General features: G+C 34.5%; 1 protein-coding gene across 1 annotated transcript; it reads right to left on the reverse strand.

Moving 5' to 3' along the window:
- Nucleotides 1-6200: 6200 nt before the first annotated feature.
- On the reverse strand, nt 6201-11803 carry LOC140749765 (thyrostimulin beta-5 subunit). The gene is made up of 3 exons (XM_073082923.1): nt 11628-11803; nt 8901-9059; nt 6201-6633 (listed from the first exon to the last, which is right to left on the reverse strand). The coding sequence occupies exons 1-3, from the start codon at nt 11763-11765 to the stop codon at nt 6544-6546; spliced, it is 387 nt and encodes a 128-aa protein (XP_072939024.1). The 5' UTR covers nt 11766-11803; the 3' UTR covers nt 6201-6543.
- Between the last annotated feature and the right edge of the window lie 455 nt (nt 11804-12258).

Below are 12258 nucleotides of genomic sequence, written 5' to 3' on the forward strand. Positions count from 1 at the left end.
TCTGATAAAATTCGAAAAATCGAATACTGCAAAAAGAAAAAGAGACAAGAGTACATACACTACTGTCAAATTGGACTCTGCAATGTGTGATCATTATTGTGTGGTAAAGACTTTGTTTGCAGCAATGCCTATCGCACAAACGAAGGTAATTGTAAAATTCAAGGTAAAAGTAAAATGATATAAGGTAAATAATATAATGAAGGTAGGATGACTCCAATAACTTTTTACGCTTAATGACCTGGTTTTCGTTGTAATGTAACTGTGGACTTCAGAGTGTTATTTCGTTGGCATTTAACGTCATCACATGAACGGTACGAACTATAGCTCATGTTATGGTAAGGCAATAGTATTTTAATTATTTTATTAAGAATAACGACCACGGAGTACTTGCTGCTCTGATATTTTCTTTACTGTATGTAAAGTTGACATTAAAACTGTTTTGAACGTGACAATTCACTTTATTATTATTTTCACACATTTGTGTTGTAGACGTCAGGTTTTTCGGTTTGAAATTAACTTTTACTTTTTTATTTTTATGCTTGTTACAGCTTATTTGTTTACAGTTCTAAATAAGAAAAGCACTCGTGCATGGTTTTGAGCAGGTCTCGAATAGTTTCTTATAAAATTCTGTCATAGTCAAATGAGCTAACTTAAAAGGCATTAATGATTTTCAAGAAATCCTGTCTGAGATAGTCAGACACATTATAACAAATTCGGTAAAGGAAGACATCGTGAAGAACTACACATCGGGAAATATATTCTCAAGGGTATCTGGAGTCTACCCAGTATACGTTTGGCGATGCAGAAGACTATGCCATAGATTTAAGCGAGCCAAACGAAAAGATCTGTAGATTTTACTCTCAAACCATGAACGAAACGCGGAGCTCTCTCGTTATATCGTATATAATTATTGACTATACATATAATGTAATGTGTTTTCAGACTACGAGAACATGTGCTATGGAAAGTAAACTATTTGAACATGTCAGATGACTGTGAACCCTGTGAAGCAATGACAGTATCGACAGTCAAAAATCTGGTAAAAACTTTGTGTTTCTCTTGAGTACCTGCGAACTTTGGAACGGTATGTGGATTGTAAGTTCTGTGTTATCGGGATTGTCTTGCATATCGATGATTGTCTGGCCAACAGTCACGTTTATGTTTGATAATAACCCGAGTGCCATGTGATTTGGCAATTCTTTTCAGATAATAATCAATTACGTACGTAAGCTATGTGACTTAGCGAATTTATGATGTCATGGGACTTGACATCAGCCATGTGATTTGGCAATTCTTTTCAGATAATAATCAATTACGTACGTAAGCTATATGACTTAGCGAATTTATGATGTCATGGGACTTGACATCAGCCATGTGATTTGGCAATTCTTTTCAGATAATAATCAATTACGTACGTAAGCTATGTGACTTAGCGAATTTATGATGTCATGGGACTTGACATCAGCCATGTGATTTGGCAATTCTTTTCAGATAATAATCAATTACGTACGTAAGCTATGTGACTTAGCGAATTTATGATGTCATGGGACTTGACATCAGCCATGTGATTTGGCAATTCTTTTCAGATAATAATCAATTACGTACGTAAGCTATATGACTTAGCGAATTTATGATGTCATGGGACTTGACATCAGCCATGTGATTTGGCAATTCTTTTCAGATAATAATCAATTACGTACGTAAGCTATGTGACTTAGCGAATTTATGATGTCATGGGACTTGACATCAGCCATGTGATTTGGCAATTCTTTTCAGATAATAATCAATTACGTACGTAAGCTATGTGACTTAGCGAATTTATGATGTCATGGGACTTGACATCAGCCATGTGATTTGGCAATTCTTTTCAGATAATAATCAATTACGTACGTAAGCTATGTGACTTAGCGAATTTATGATGTCATGTGACTTGACATTAGCCATGTGATTTGGCAATTCTTTTCAGGAAATAATCAATTATGTACGTACGCTATGTGACTTAAGCGAATTTATGATGTCATGTGACTTGACATCAGCCATGTGATTTGGCAATTCTTTTCAGATAATATTCAATTACGTACGTAAGCTATGTGACTTAGCGAATTTATGATGTCATGGGACTTGACATCAGCCATGTGATTTGGCAATTCTTTTCAGATAATAATCAATTACGTACGTAAGCTATGTGACTTAGCGAATTTATGATGTCATGTGACTTGACATTAGCCATGTGATTTGGCAATTCTTTTCAGGAAATAATCAATTATGTACGTACGCTATGTGACTTAAGCGAATTTATGATGTCATGTGACTTGACATCAGCCATGTGATTTGGCAGTTCTTTTCATGTGACACGACCATTTATTTACGCTATTAGACACCGGTTATGGGGTTAACCAATTAAAGTTACGTGTTTTGTGTACCATGAGATTTGGCTTCTGTGGTTAAAATTGAGATTATATTATCGGCGAATCTAAAGTAGTTTATCCACTTCTTTAATATTATTGAATTTGATTTTTTTAAACTTTTGTTCGCGAGCCGTAACGGCTGCTCGTCAGAATGGCCGTGTGGGAGAATGCTTCATTTCATATATATAAATATTCCGTTTTTAAAATCACATGATATTAATTTCGAACTACCGCTCCGTATTAACAATTGGCTACCTGTATCATGGTATAAAAAAGGGGCGCGCAACTGTCAACAGATCAGAAGTTGTCCAATAGTGGGCACGGCACGGTGGTGCTCTGAACTGTTTGGTGTTTTGCTTAGGTGTTATTGTTACTATGGTGGCATTAACGCTTATTCATTTAATTATTTTAACTATATTTTTATAAATATTGGTTAAATTAGTTGAATCGAAATACCATTGTAGATCTACCTACCGGCGCGCCCACAAGCACACAACAAATTAGCCACGTATAGTCAGCTCCAAAATTAGATGAACATATTTAGGTTTCAAAAACCTATATACCTATATATTTTTATCTACTTTTGAAACTTTACGACGTCCATGTATTTACGGCGCTAGTTGTGTTTAGTTATGAACGCTTGGGTGTATAGGTATTTTTGAAATCTTCACCTGCCCATCTAATATATAAAATTCTCGTGTCACAGTTTTTGTTACCATACTCCTCCGAAACGGCTTGACCGATTTTGATGAAATTTTTTGTGCTTATCCGGTATTTATGAGAATCGGCCAACATCTATTTTTCATACCCCTAAGTGATAAGGGTTGTTCACCCTTAACATTTTTTTATTTATATGGCAACACAACGTTTGCCGGGTCAGCTAGTCTACTTATAGAACTGACTAGACTGTACTTGTAATTAGCGACTTCATTTGTTCCGGACCGCGCACCACTATCACTTGTTACTAGTCCACGTAGTATTATTCTTCATACATTTCTATACATTTGTTCTTTAAACTGATAGATAGAAGTGGATAGAAGTGGAGAATACCAGATAGAAGTGGATTTTGCTTAAAAAAAAGACATTGAAGGCAAATATTATGTTACATAGCTATGGGTTAGTTTATTATAACTATAATGCAATTACCATAGATAAGTATAGATATCTCACCGCCTTGTAATTGAAGGAAACCATTAAATGGCTAAAACGGCTGAGAGTTCTGTCAGCCATTTAATTACTGTTATGCAGAACAATACTGACGTGCACAGTTGCAATCGCAGTGGTGCAAGAACACGAAATCGAAGAAAAAGTGCGGAGAAATATAGTTTCATTCGTAAATGATTTAAAAACTAATTTCTTTTAATATTTTTAAAACACGAAAATAGATGACAGTAACAATTTCAATTGTCAAAACTGGTTACATTTTCTTGTCAGGATGAGTAATCTTTACTAATCTATGGCAATTGATAAGTGATAAAAGCAGTGATAGCCTAGTGGTTAAGTAACTCGGCCTCTCGATCAAAGGTCAGAGGTTCAAATCCCAGGTACGTACGTCTAATTTTTCGAAGTTATGTGAGTATTAGAAGTTATTTTTCACTTGCTTAAGACTGTGAAGTCGACCAATTCGCACTTGGCCAGCACGGCGGACTATGGCCTTATCGTTCTCATCCTGAGAGGATACCCGTGCCAAGCAGTGGGCAGTAATGGGTAAATGATAATCCTTCCTTCCTTCCATAAGTCTGTCTGTCTGGTTGTCTCTTCTTCACGCCTAAACCACTGAACCGATTTTAATGAAATTTTGTACAAAGATAGTCTGAGACCCGAGAAAGGATATAGGGTAGTTTTTAACCCGGAAATCCCACGGGAACTAGAGATGGCGATCTAAGATCGAATAATCGGAGAATCGATCTTTTGGACAAAAAAATATCGATTATTTTAATCGATATTAGTATGCATTGAATCGTCAACTATGCATTTGATCAAGTGATGATCTTTAGCAAAGTTGTTGTCCATGAGCCCACGAGGGTTTCAGAGTTGATTCGACCAATTTTCGCCATTTTCAGTTTTATGTATTTTAGTATGTCATATTATTTTCTTTTAAACGCGGGCGAATATAAGTACTAATTAATGCTTCAATAATTAATGTTTGCTACTTTAAGTACTACTGATATGATCTTATTAAAGTTAGTAGTTCTTCAACTTCGATAGCACGAACAGAATGCAGCCGCATTATAACTTGCCCCTAAATCAGCGTAAGATAACACGGTAGCCGGAAATCGCTTAAAATAACCTCAAGCCCGGAGCCAAAACTCATTTGCCTGAATCTTGGAACTTCCTCTTTGTTACCGAGTATTAAGTTCGTGAAAGCAATGTATTCCTGGTTAAGTCATTAATATTCTTACACGTCCACATTATCGCTAATATGGTCACGTATGTCGTCGTCAACCCATTACTGTCACCCACTGCTGTGCTCAAATCTTTTATAATTTAGGAGTAGCAGCCGAGCATGTAGTCCACGTGATGGTAAGTGGCTACTGCCATCTATTTGTAAAAACCTGTACCGTTGTTTTAGCAAGTTATTTGCGTATCAGAATTAAAATATCACACGATTGAACGGCAAAAGAATGTCGTGAGGAATCTTACACACCTAAAAATTAAAAAAAAATCATAGGTATGTGTAAATCTATGAATTCGCACTCGGAAAGCGTTGTCGGCTGTGCTCTTACCCCGTCTCAGTCTGAGAAGAGACCTATACCAATACCCAGCGATAGGACAATAATGTGTTCCCTCCTTAATGCAAGGGGGACGTTTACGGGAATTTTTGATCATCTCAACCTAACTAGTGATATATATTTTTTTATAATATAGCAGACGCTTACAGTCCACCTAATGGTAAGTGGCTATTACCGCCCATGGACATCTGTATTCAACCCTACATAGGGTTAGATATTCCTACTTGAGGTCGGCCACAGATGCGCCGCTACTCCTGAGGACTAAGCTGGAATGCCTCGGAAAAGTCTGTGTCCCTTCCACACCATTCAAACCGGAACATAGCAGCGCCTAACACTGCTGTTATTAGGTAGAAACAAGTGTGGCAATGGTGCCGCCGGAGTCGAACTACAAAGGGTTCTACCACGTTCTATTACCATATAATATAATTCCCAAACTTCGGTTACCATTGTGTTTCATTGCTTTGTGCTCATTATTCAATTATTCAAAGTTTTCTTACTTCTAAAGAAGTTTTGTGAACTAGTTTTCACCAGACTTTCCCTGAGCTTTAATGTGTATAATTTCCCGTGAGGTTCTTTTAGTAGAATTGTACCTTATGGGTAATACCGTGGTAAATTAACATAATGTTAATTAGCTAAAATCATTATTAACAAAAATTAGAAATAAAAATGGAACTCAAATAAAAGAAACATTGATTTTGTAATCAAAAGTAACTGTTGCAATTTTATATATTATAGTATGTAATTTATAATGGCAAAGATTACAAACCATGCTATGCACAAAAATGTTACACTTGTAAGGTTTTTATTTAATTACAATATCATTATTATTTAAAAACATTAAAATAAATATATTTAATTTATTAAAGGCAGTAAGTTAGTGAAATATAATTTAAATGAAACTAACAAACAACAAACAGTTCATCATGATGCTAAATGTGTATTAATTACTTTTTAGTAATTTATGAATAATGATTTTGTATATTTACGTATTTTCATAAAATCATCGAATACTAAAATGGTATTGCATGTCATTAATTTAGTAAACAAGCTAATGGGACAGATTGCAACAAATAATTTTAGTAATTTAACTTCAGGAAAACAATAGATTGCTATAATATTAAAAACATTTACGCCCATTATGATATCGTATCACTTAATAATGTGATACTTATTGATATAGGTGAGAGAAAAATGACAATACAATATTCTTCCTTCTTACAAGAAACAAATATTTCTCGTATTACGTCATGTTACATGGACGCATTCGAGTCCAGCATAGAAACAATACAGACCGGTATCTTATTACAATAGCCAATATAATAATTAAAGTTCCCAAAAATATAGCAATAATCCCTAGAAATAATCTAATGGATCTTTAAATAGAAGTAAGTAAATAGTTGATTTTAGTCCTCTTTAGAATCCCCATTCAAAACTTGAAGAAGTGTCGAGTTTGTGGGCAACCATTCACAGCTTGTGTGATGAGAAGAACACACCTGCAAATAAGATGAATATGTACATAAATATATACATAAATTATCAAAAACAATAGTTCTACATATAGTTAACCGTAAGGGAAGGTTCGATTTGTTTGTATGAATGACGTAAATATAGTTCATTCTGCCTATTAAATACTAGCTGACCCGGCAAACTTTGTACCGCCTTAAAATCTTTTTATAAAATATATTCATAAAATATAAACTATGTTACTCGTAGATGATGTAGCTTTCGAATGGTGAAAGAATTTTTAAAATCGGTCCAGTAGGTTTTGAGCCTATTCATTACAACCAAACAAACAAATAAACAAAGTTTTCCTCTTTATGATATTAGTGTAGATTATAAAATATGTTTATTTTGCAACAATTTGGAAATCGAATGTGTGCCTGAACTCTGAATAGACCCTATTTCTGTAGATATAAAATCGTATGATGAATGAAACCTATCGATTTCAATTTTTATATACTTTGACCTTTTATACTTAGGGGTCGGCGTTCAAATCTGAGGCATCTTCGCAATTCTTCGAAGGAACCCTTTTCTTTGCGAGAGGGGGGAGCCTTACCCAAAAGTGGGGCAGTAAAGGATTGTTGTTGTTATTGTTGCAAATTCTTAAATTTCCAGTTTTGACATATTAAGGAATAAACGTTGTTTTCTTTCTTTTTCTCCTTTTTTGGTTTCTTTGATTCTTTTATTTTTTTCTATACCAATATTATAAAGATTATAATTATTATAACTTTGTTTGTTTCTTTGATTGTAATGAATAGGCTCAAAAACTACTGGTCCGATTTTAAAAAGTGTTTCACCATTCGAAAGCTGCATTATCCACGAGTAATAGAATAAATAGATTTTGAGGCTGTACAAATTTTGCCGGGTTAGCTGACTCGGAAAAAAATATTATAAATTGGCTTTAACAAGATAAACTGCTTCATCAGTATCATTCTAATATACTTCGCTTATTCCTGAACGCTTAATCAAGGGCTAATAATAGGTACACTAAGCTATTCCTCTGCTCTTCGTCTTTTTACTAAAATCCATCGGACAAATTGCTATCGGTGAATGATTTTCAACGAAAGCTTTTAACGAAGCTTTTATAACCGGGTATTTTTAGAATGTAGGAATTATGCATTTCGGTGTCCATAATTGTTATGATTTTCAGTAGCTGGTAGATCAATGGTGTATATTTCTGCTTTAGTAGCAGTTTTAAGATTGCAAAACTTTACCTGATTTAAGTACACTCCTTAGGACATATTCTTATGGATATTGCTGCCATAAAGCAAAATTGTAGCGCAACTATATTCTGATTTCCAAAGTATATAACTTAAGGTTTTCTAATAAAAAGATGTGCTGAAATTTTGATGACAGGAGAGGAGAATGCATGTTTGTCCAATTTACTGTTATGATAAAAGATATATTAACTTTTAAAAATACACTTTCTACCCTCACAATTCCACACCATGCTATTGTGTCATGGGTGCTATAGACACACATATAAAGTGAATACATGTGTTTTTTGTCTGGGTGTTTATTCAGACTCAGAATAGATGTACAAATCCTTGGGATTGAACCCAGAACCCTTTGTGCGTTAGACCGATGTGGTGACTGCATCGCCACGCGGGTCTTCAATCCTACGATGTTTAATTCTACTTGTATTTGTGTAAAAATATCCGCCGCTCTGTAAAAATATTCTCAAAGCTATACATTAAACTTCCATGTTACACGTAAAGGTTATATTTCCGCTTGAAAGGTTAATCATTCCAGGACAAAATATAAATGTTGGAAAGGACATTGCTGAGGTAGAAACACAGACAACGTTTTGTTTACGTCATGCTATAATTTTCTATTCGAACATCTCAAAGCGAATTCGTTAGTTATTTATTAAAATTGAGTTTCTTGGGAGTTTCTTTGTTTTCACGGAGGTCTTCTAAATATTTTGGAATTAAAAGTTATGTAAGCAACACCGTATGGGTATCTTCAGATTTCTCATCTATCATAAGGTATCTGCGATACGTATTCGTAAGGCCATGGAGATAAACACACATTTTTTTGTAAACGCTTTTATAATTAAATCTCCTGAAGACATTCCGTCGAGTACGTGGAGTATGTGCTCATCGGTCTGAGTCTACTATCGAACTGCCAGTAAATCTAACCGGCCGCCCTTCCAATTGTTCAATATTCCTTAAGAAAGGGTAGTGATAGACATCTGCGACATTAGGATGATTTTTATGATATCTCGCCATCTTATTTAAATGTTATTTAGTTTACTTACTCTGCAGCGACAGTCGTCAGCAGCGACGAAATGGAAGAGCTCAGTGCCAGGTACCACACCGGGGTCGCAGTGACGCAAGCGCACGGATAGAAGACGCCGGGAACCGAACATGCAAACTGGGTGATGGGACTTCTTAAATGGAAACTCCCAGTCTGCTATCTGAGGATTTTTATATTTTATTTTTTTAGAACATAGGAGTAGAAGGTGAGCACTCAACCTGATGATGAGTGGCTTCTGCCGCTCATGTTATGTGTAATCGACCCCAGATAAGATTAGATTCCTACTTAAGGTCAGCCACAGATGTGCCGTTACCCTTAAGTTGTTACGTTAAGTTACGATTAAGTTGGAATGCTTCGGAAGAGTATGACTTTATTACCTAACCTTCAAACCAGAACACAACAGCGCCCAACATTGCTGCTATTAGACACAAAAAGGTGTGGCAGCGGTTCTGCCAGAATCAAACCACAGAGGTTTCTACCACCTTCAAAAGGAAAAGCGTCCGTATACAACAAAAGTATTTAAAGGTGTTCCAACTCATTGGTTCGCCTGAAGTAGCACTAACCACGGTGCACCGTAGTGCTGTCATGTTTAGGTTTAAGGGATTTAATAAAAAATATTTAAAAAATACAACCGACTTCTACGTCACTACAAAGTAAAAATAATTGAAATAAATGTTGGTTTAGTACATAGTACTGAAGTCGGTCAAAGTCAATATATTTCATTGGATAACAGCGTAAACAGCGTGTCCACATGAGCGCCGACGTCATATAACTTAATTTTACTAAATATAGGTACAGTCGAATTGAGAAACCTCCTCCTTTTTTAAGACGGTTAAATACAAGAATAATATAAGTTCCACTTATCAATTTCGGGTAAGAATCTGTTTTACTTAAAATTTCAAACTTTTATAAATAAATATTACGCTGTCATCATAAAATAATCATGAATGCTGTCGCGGTAATTCGCATATATAATCAGAGTTAGTTTGATTAATTATGAATTCCATTACACAGGCAGTATTAATTTAATATAAAATAATTAAATTAAGCGAAATTCTGTAGCTTCTAATGTAATAAGCATTATTCCATATAATGGTATCCACTCTATTGGTAATATTGGTATGTTGACGTTAAATAGAGGATCATAAAGAGTTGAAATTCCGGTACTCAATTTGCTCTCTCTATGAAATCTGAATGTGATATTATACGGGAATTTGGACCAGTTTATATTTGACATATTGATGCTCATTAATAATAATAAATTGGACCAGTTTATATTTGACATAGTGACGCTCATTATTAATAATAAATTGGACCAGTTTATATTTGACATATTGATGCTCATTAATAATAATAAATTGGACCAGTTTATATTTGACATAGTGACGCTCATTATTAATAATAAATTGGACCAGTTTATATTTGACATAGTGACGCTCATTATTAATAATAAATTGGACCAGTTTATATTTGACATAGTGACGCTCATTATTAATAATAAATTGGACCAGTTTATATTTGACATAGTGACGCTCATTATTAATAATAAATTGGACCAGTTTATATTTGACATAGTGACGCTCATTATTAATAATAAATTGGACCAGTTTATATTTGACATATTGATGCTCATTAATAATAATAAATTGGACCAGTTTATATTTGACATAGTGACGCTCATTATTAATAATAAATTGGACCAGTTTATATTTGACATAGTGACTCTCATTATTAATAATAAATTGGACCTGTTTATATTTGACATATTGATGCTCATTAATAATAATAAATTGGACCAGTTTATATTTGACATAGTGACTCTCATTATTAATAATAAATTGGACCAGTTTATATTTGACATATTGATGCTCATTAATAATAATAAATTGGACCAGTTTATATTTGACATAGTGACTCTCATTATTAATAATAAATTGGACCAGTTTATATTTGACATATTGATGCTCATTAATAATAATAAATTGGACCAGTTTATATTTGACATAGTGACTCTCATTATTAATAATAAATTGGACCAGTTTATATTTGACATATTGATGCTCATTAATAATAATAAATTGGACCAGTTTATATTTGACATAGTGACGCTCATTATTAATAATAAATTGGACCAGTTTATATTTGACATATTGATGCTCATTAATAATAATAAATTGGACCAGTTTATCTTTGACATAGTGACGCTCATTATTAATAATAAATTGGACCAGTTTATATTTGACATAGTGACACTCATTATTAATAATAAATCTTTCCTTGCCAAAGATCGAAATTTGACAATGTCTAGTATGAATAACTAATAATAAAGGTTTGGATAGAGGAAGTATATTGTAACGCCTTTTGCATTGCTTATTATATCCTGTGGCAAAATTGTTTCGAAATTGTAGATAACAAATAGTTTTTGAGACAGAGGCTTAAGTGACAAGAACATTTGTCGCTCAAACGATAGTAACTAACGTGCAGAGAGCCTTATTCCACTCACGCTACACTAGCGCTTTTTACACTTACAGCACCAACCTAGGATTTCCTGTATCGTGGGTGCTATGGACACACACAGAAACCTAAATTCATAATTTAGATTTCTGTCTGGCCGGGGATCGAACCCGAGACCCTCTGCACGTCAGACCGGTATAGTGACCGCTCTGCCACGCGCGTCGTCAATTCCGTTCCTAAGTAATTTATTCACTAAACTCAATTAATCGAATACCTCGCTGGAGTCGCATCTGCCACCGCAGGTCGGAACTTTGACGGCATCCCAACACTTCAGGCCGTTCTCGTCGGATTGCTCGGCCCGTGCCAAGTGCACTAACTTGGAGCACGAGCCGATTTCGGTCGCCGACACCATTCCGAACAGAAGAAGAATGCAGTGAGCTTTGAGACCTTCCATACCTGCAGGGAATACAATTATTTTTATATAATTTTGAGTAGATGTAGGACCAATATAGGTTAACTTGAGTGGTCATGTTTATTAGGAAATGTCTATAGGCGACGGAGACTGCTTTCCACCTGGTTGTTCGTCTGCCTTATCGTTAGATAGGTGCTTTTATTAGGAAAAAATATTTATTACTTATTAGCAAATTTGGTGTATACCTTTGTTTATAATTTAGGTTTAGATATATTATCAATCCATGACCAATGGTCCATTTATATTTGCAGACATGGTACGTGTCAATTACCATACGTGGTAAAAAACATTATAATATCGGTCTATATGTGTTGTTACTTTGAACGAATTTATATTATTCATACAAAAATATTTCATAGAAAAATATATTTTTGCCCAATACAACACGTTCAAAGTTTCTAAATATAAATTGGGGCTTAAAGATATAGTACTT

The sequence above is a fragment of the Epargyreus clarus genome, unplaced genomic scaffold (genome assembly GCF_041222505.1).
Source record: "Epargyreus clarus isolate Ecla_fem2 unplaced genomic scaffold, WU_Ecla_fem_2.2 ptg000018l, whole genome shotgun sequence".
Lineage (NCBI taxonomy): Eukaryota > Metazoa > Arthropoda > Insecta > Lepidoptera > Hesperiidae > Epargyreus > Epargyreus clarus.

Coding starts and splice junctions, on each gene's coding strand:
- LOC140749765 (XM_073082923.1), bottom strand. CDS start 11,765: ATGGTGTCGGCGACCGAAATCGGCTCGTGCTCCAAGTTAGTGCACTTG. Junction 9,060..11,627: donor GCAGATGCGACTCCAGCGAG/GTATTCGATTAA, acceptor AAAAATCCTCAG/ATAGCAGACTGGGAGTTTCC. Junction 6,634..8,900: donor CTGACGACTGTCGCTGCAGA/GTAAGTAAACTA, acceptor TCTTATTTGCAG/GTGTGTTCTTCTCATCACAC.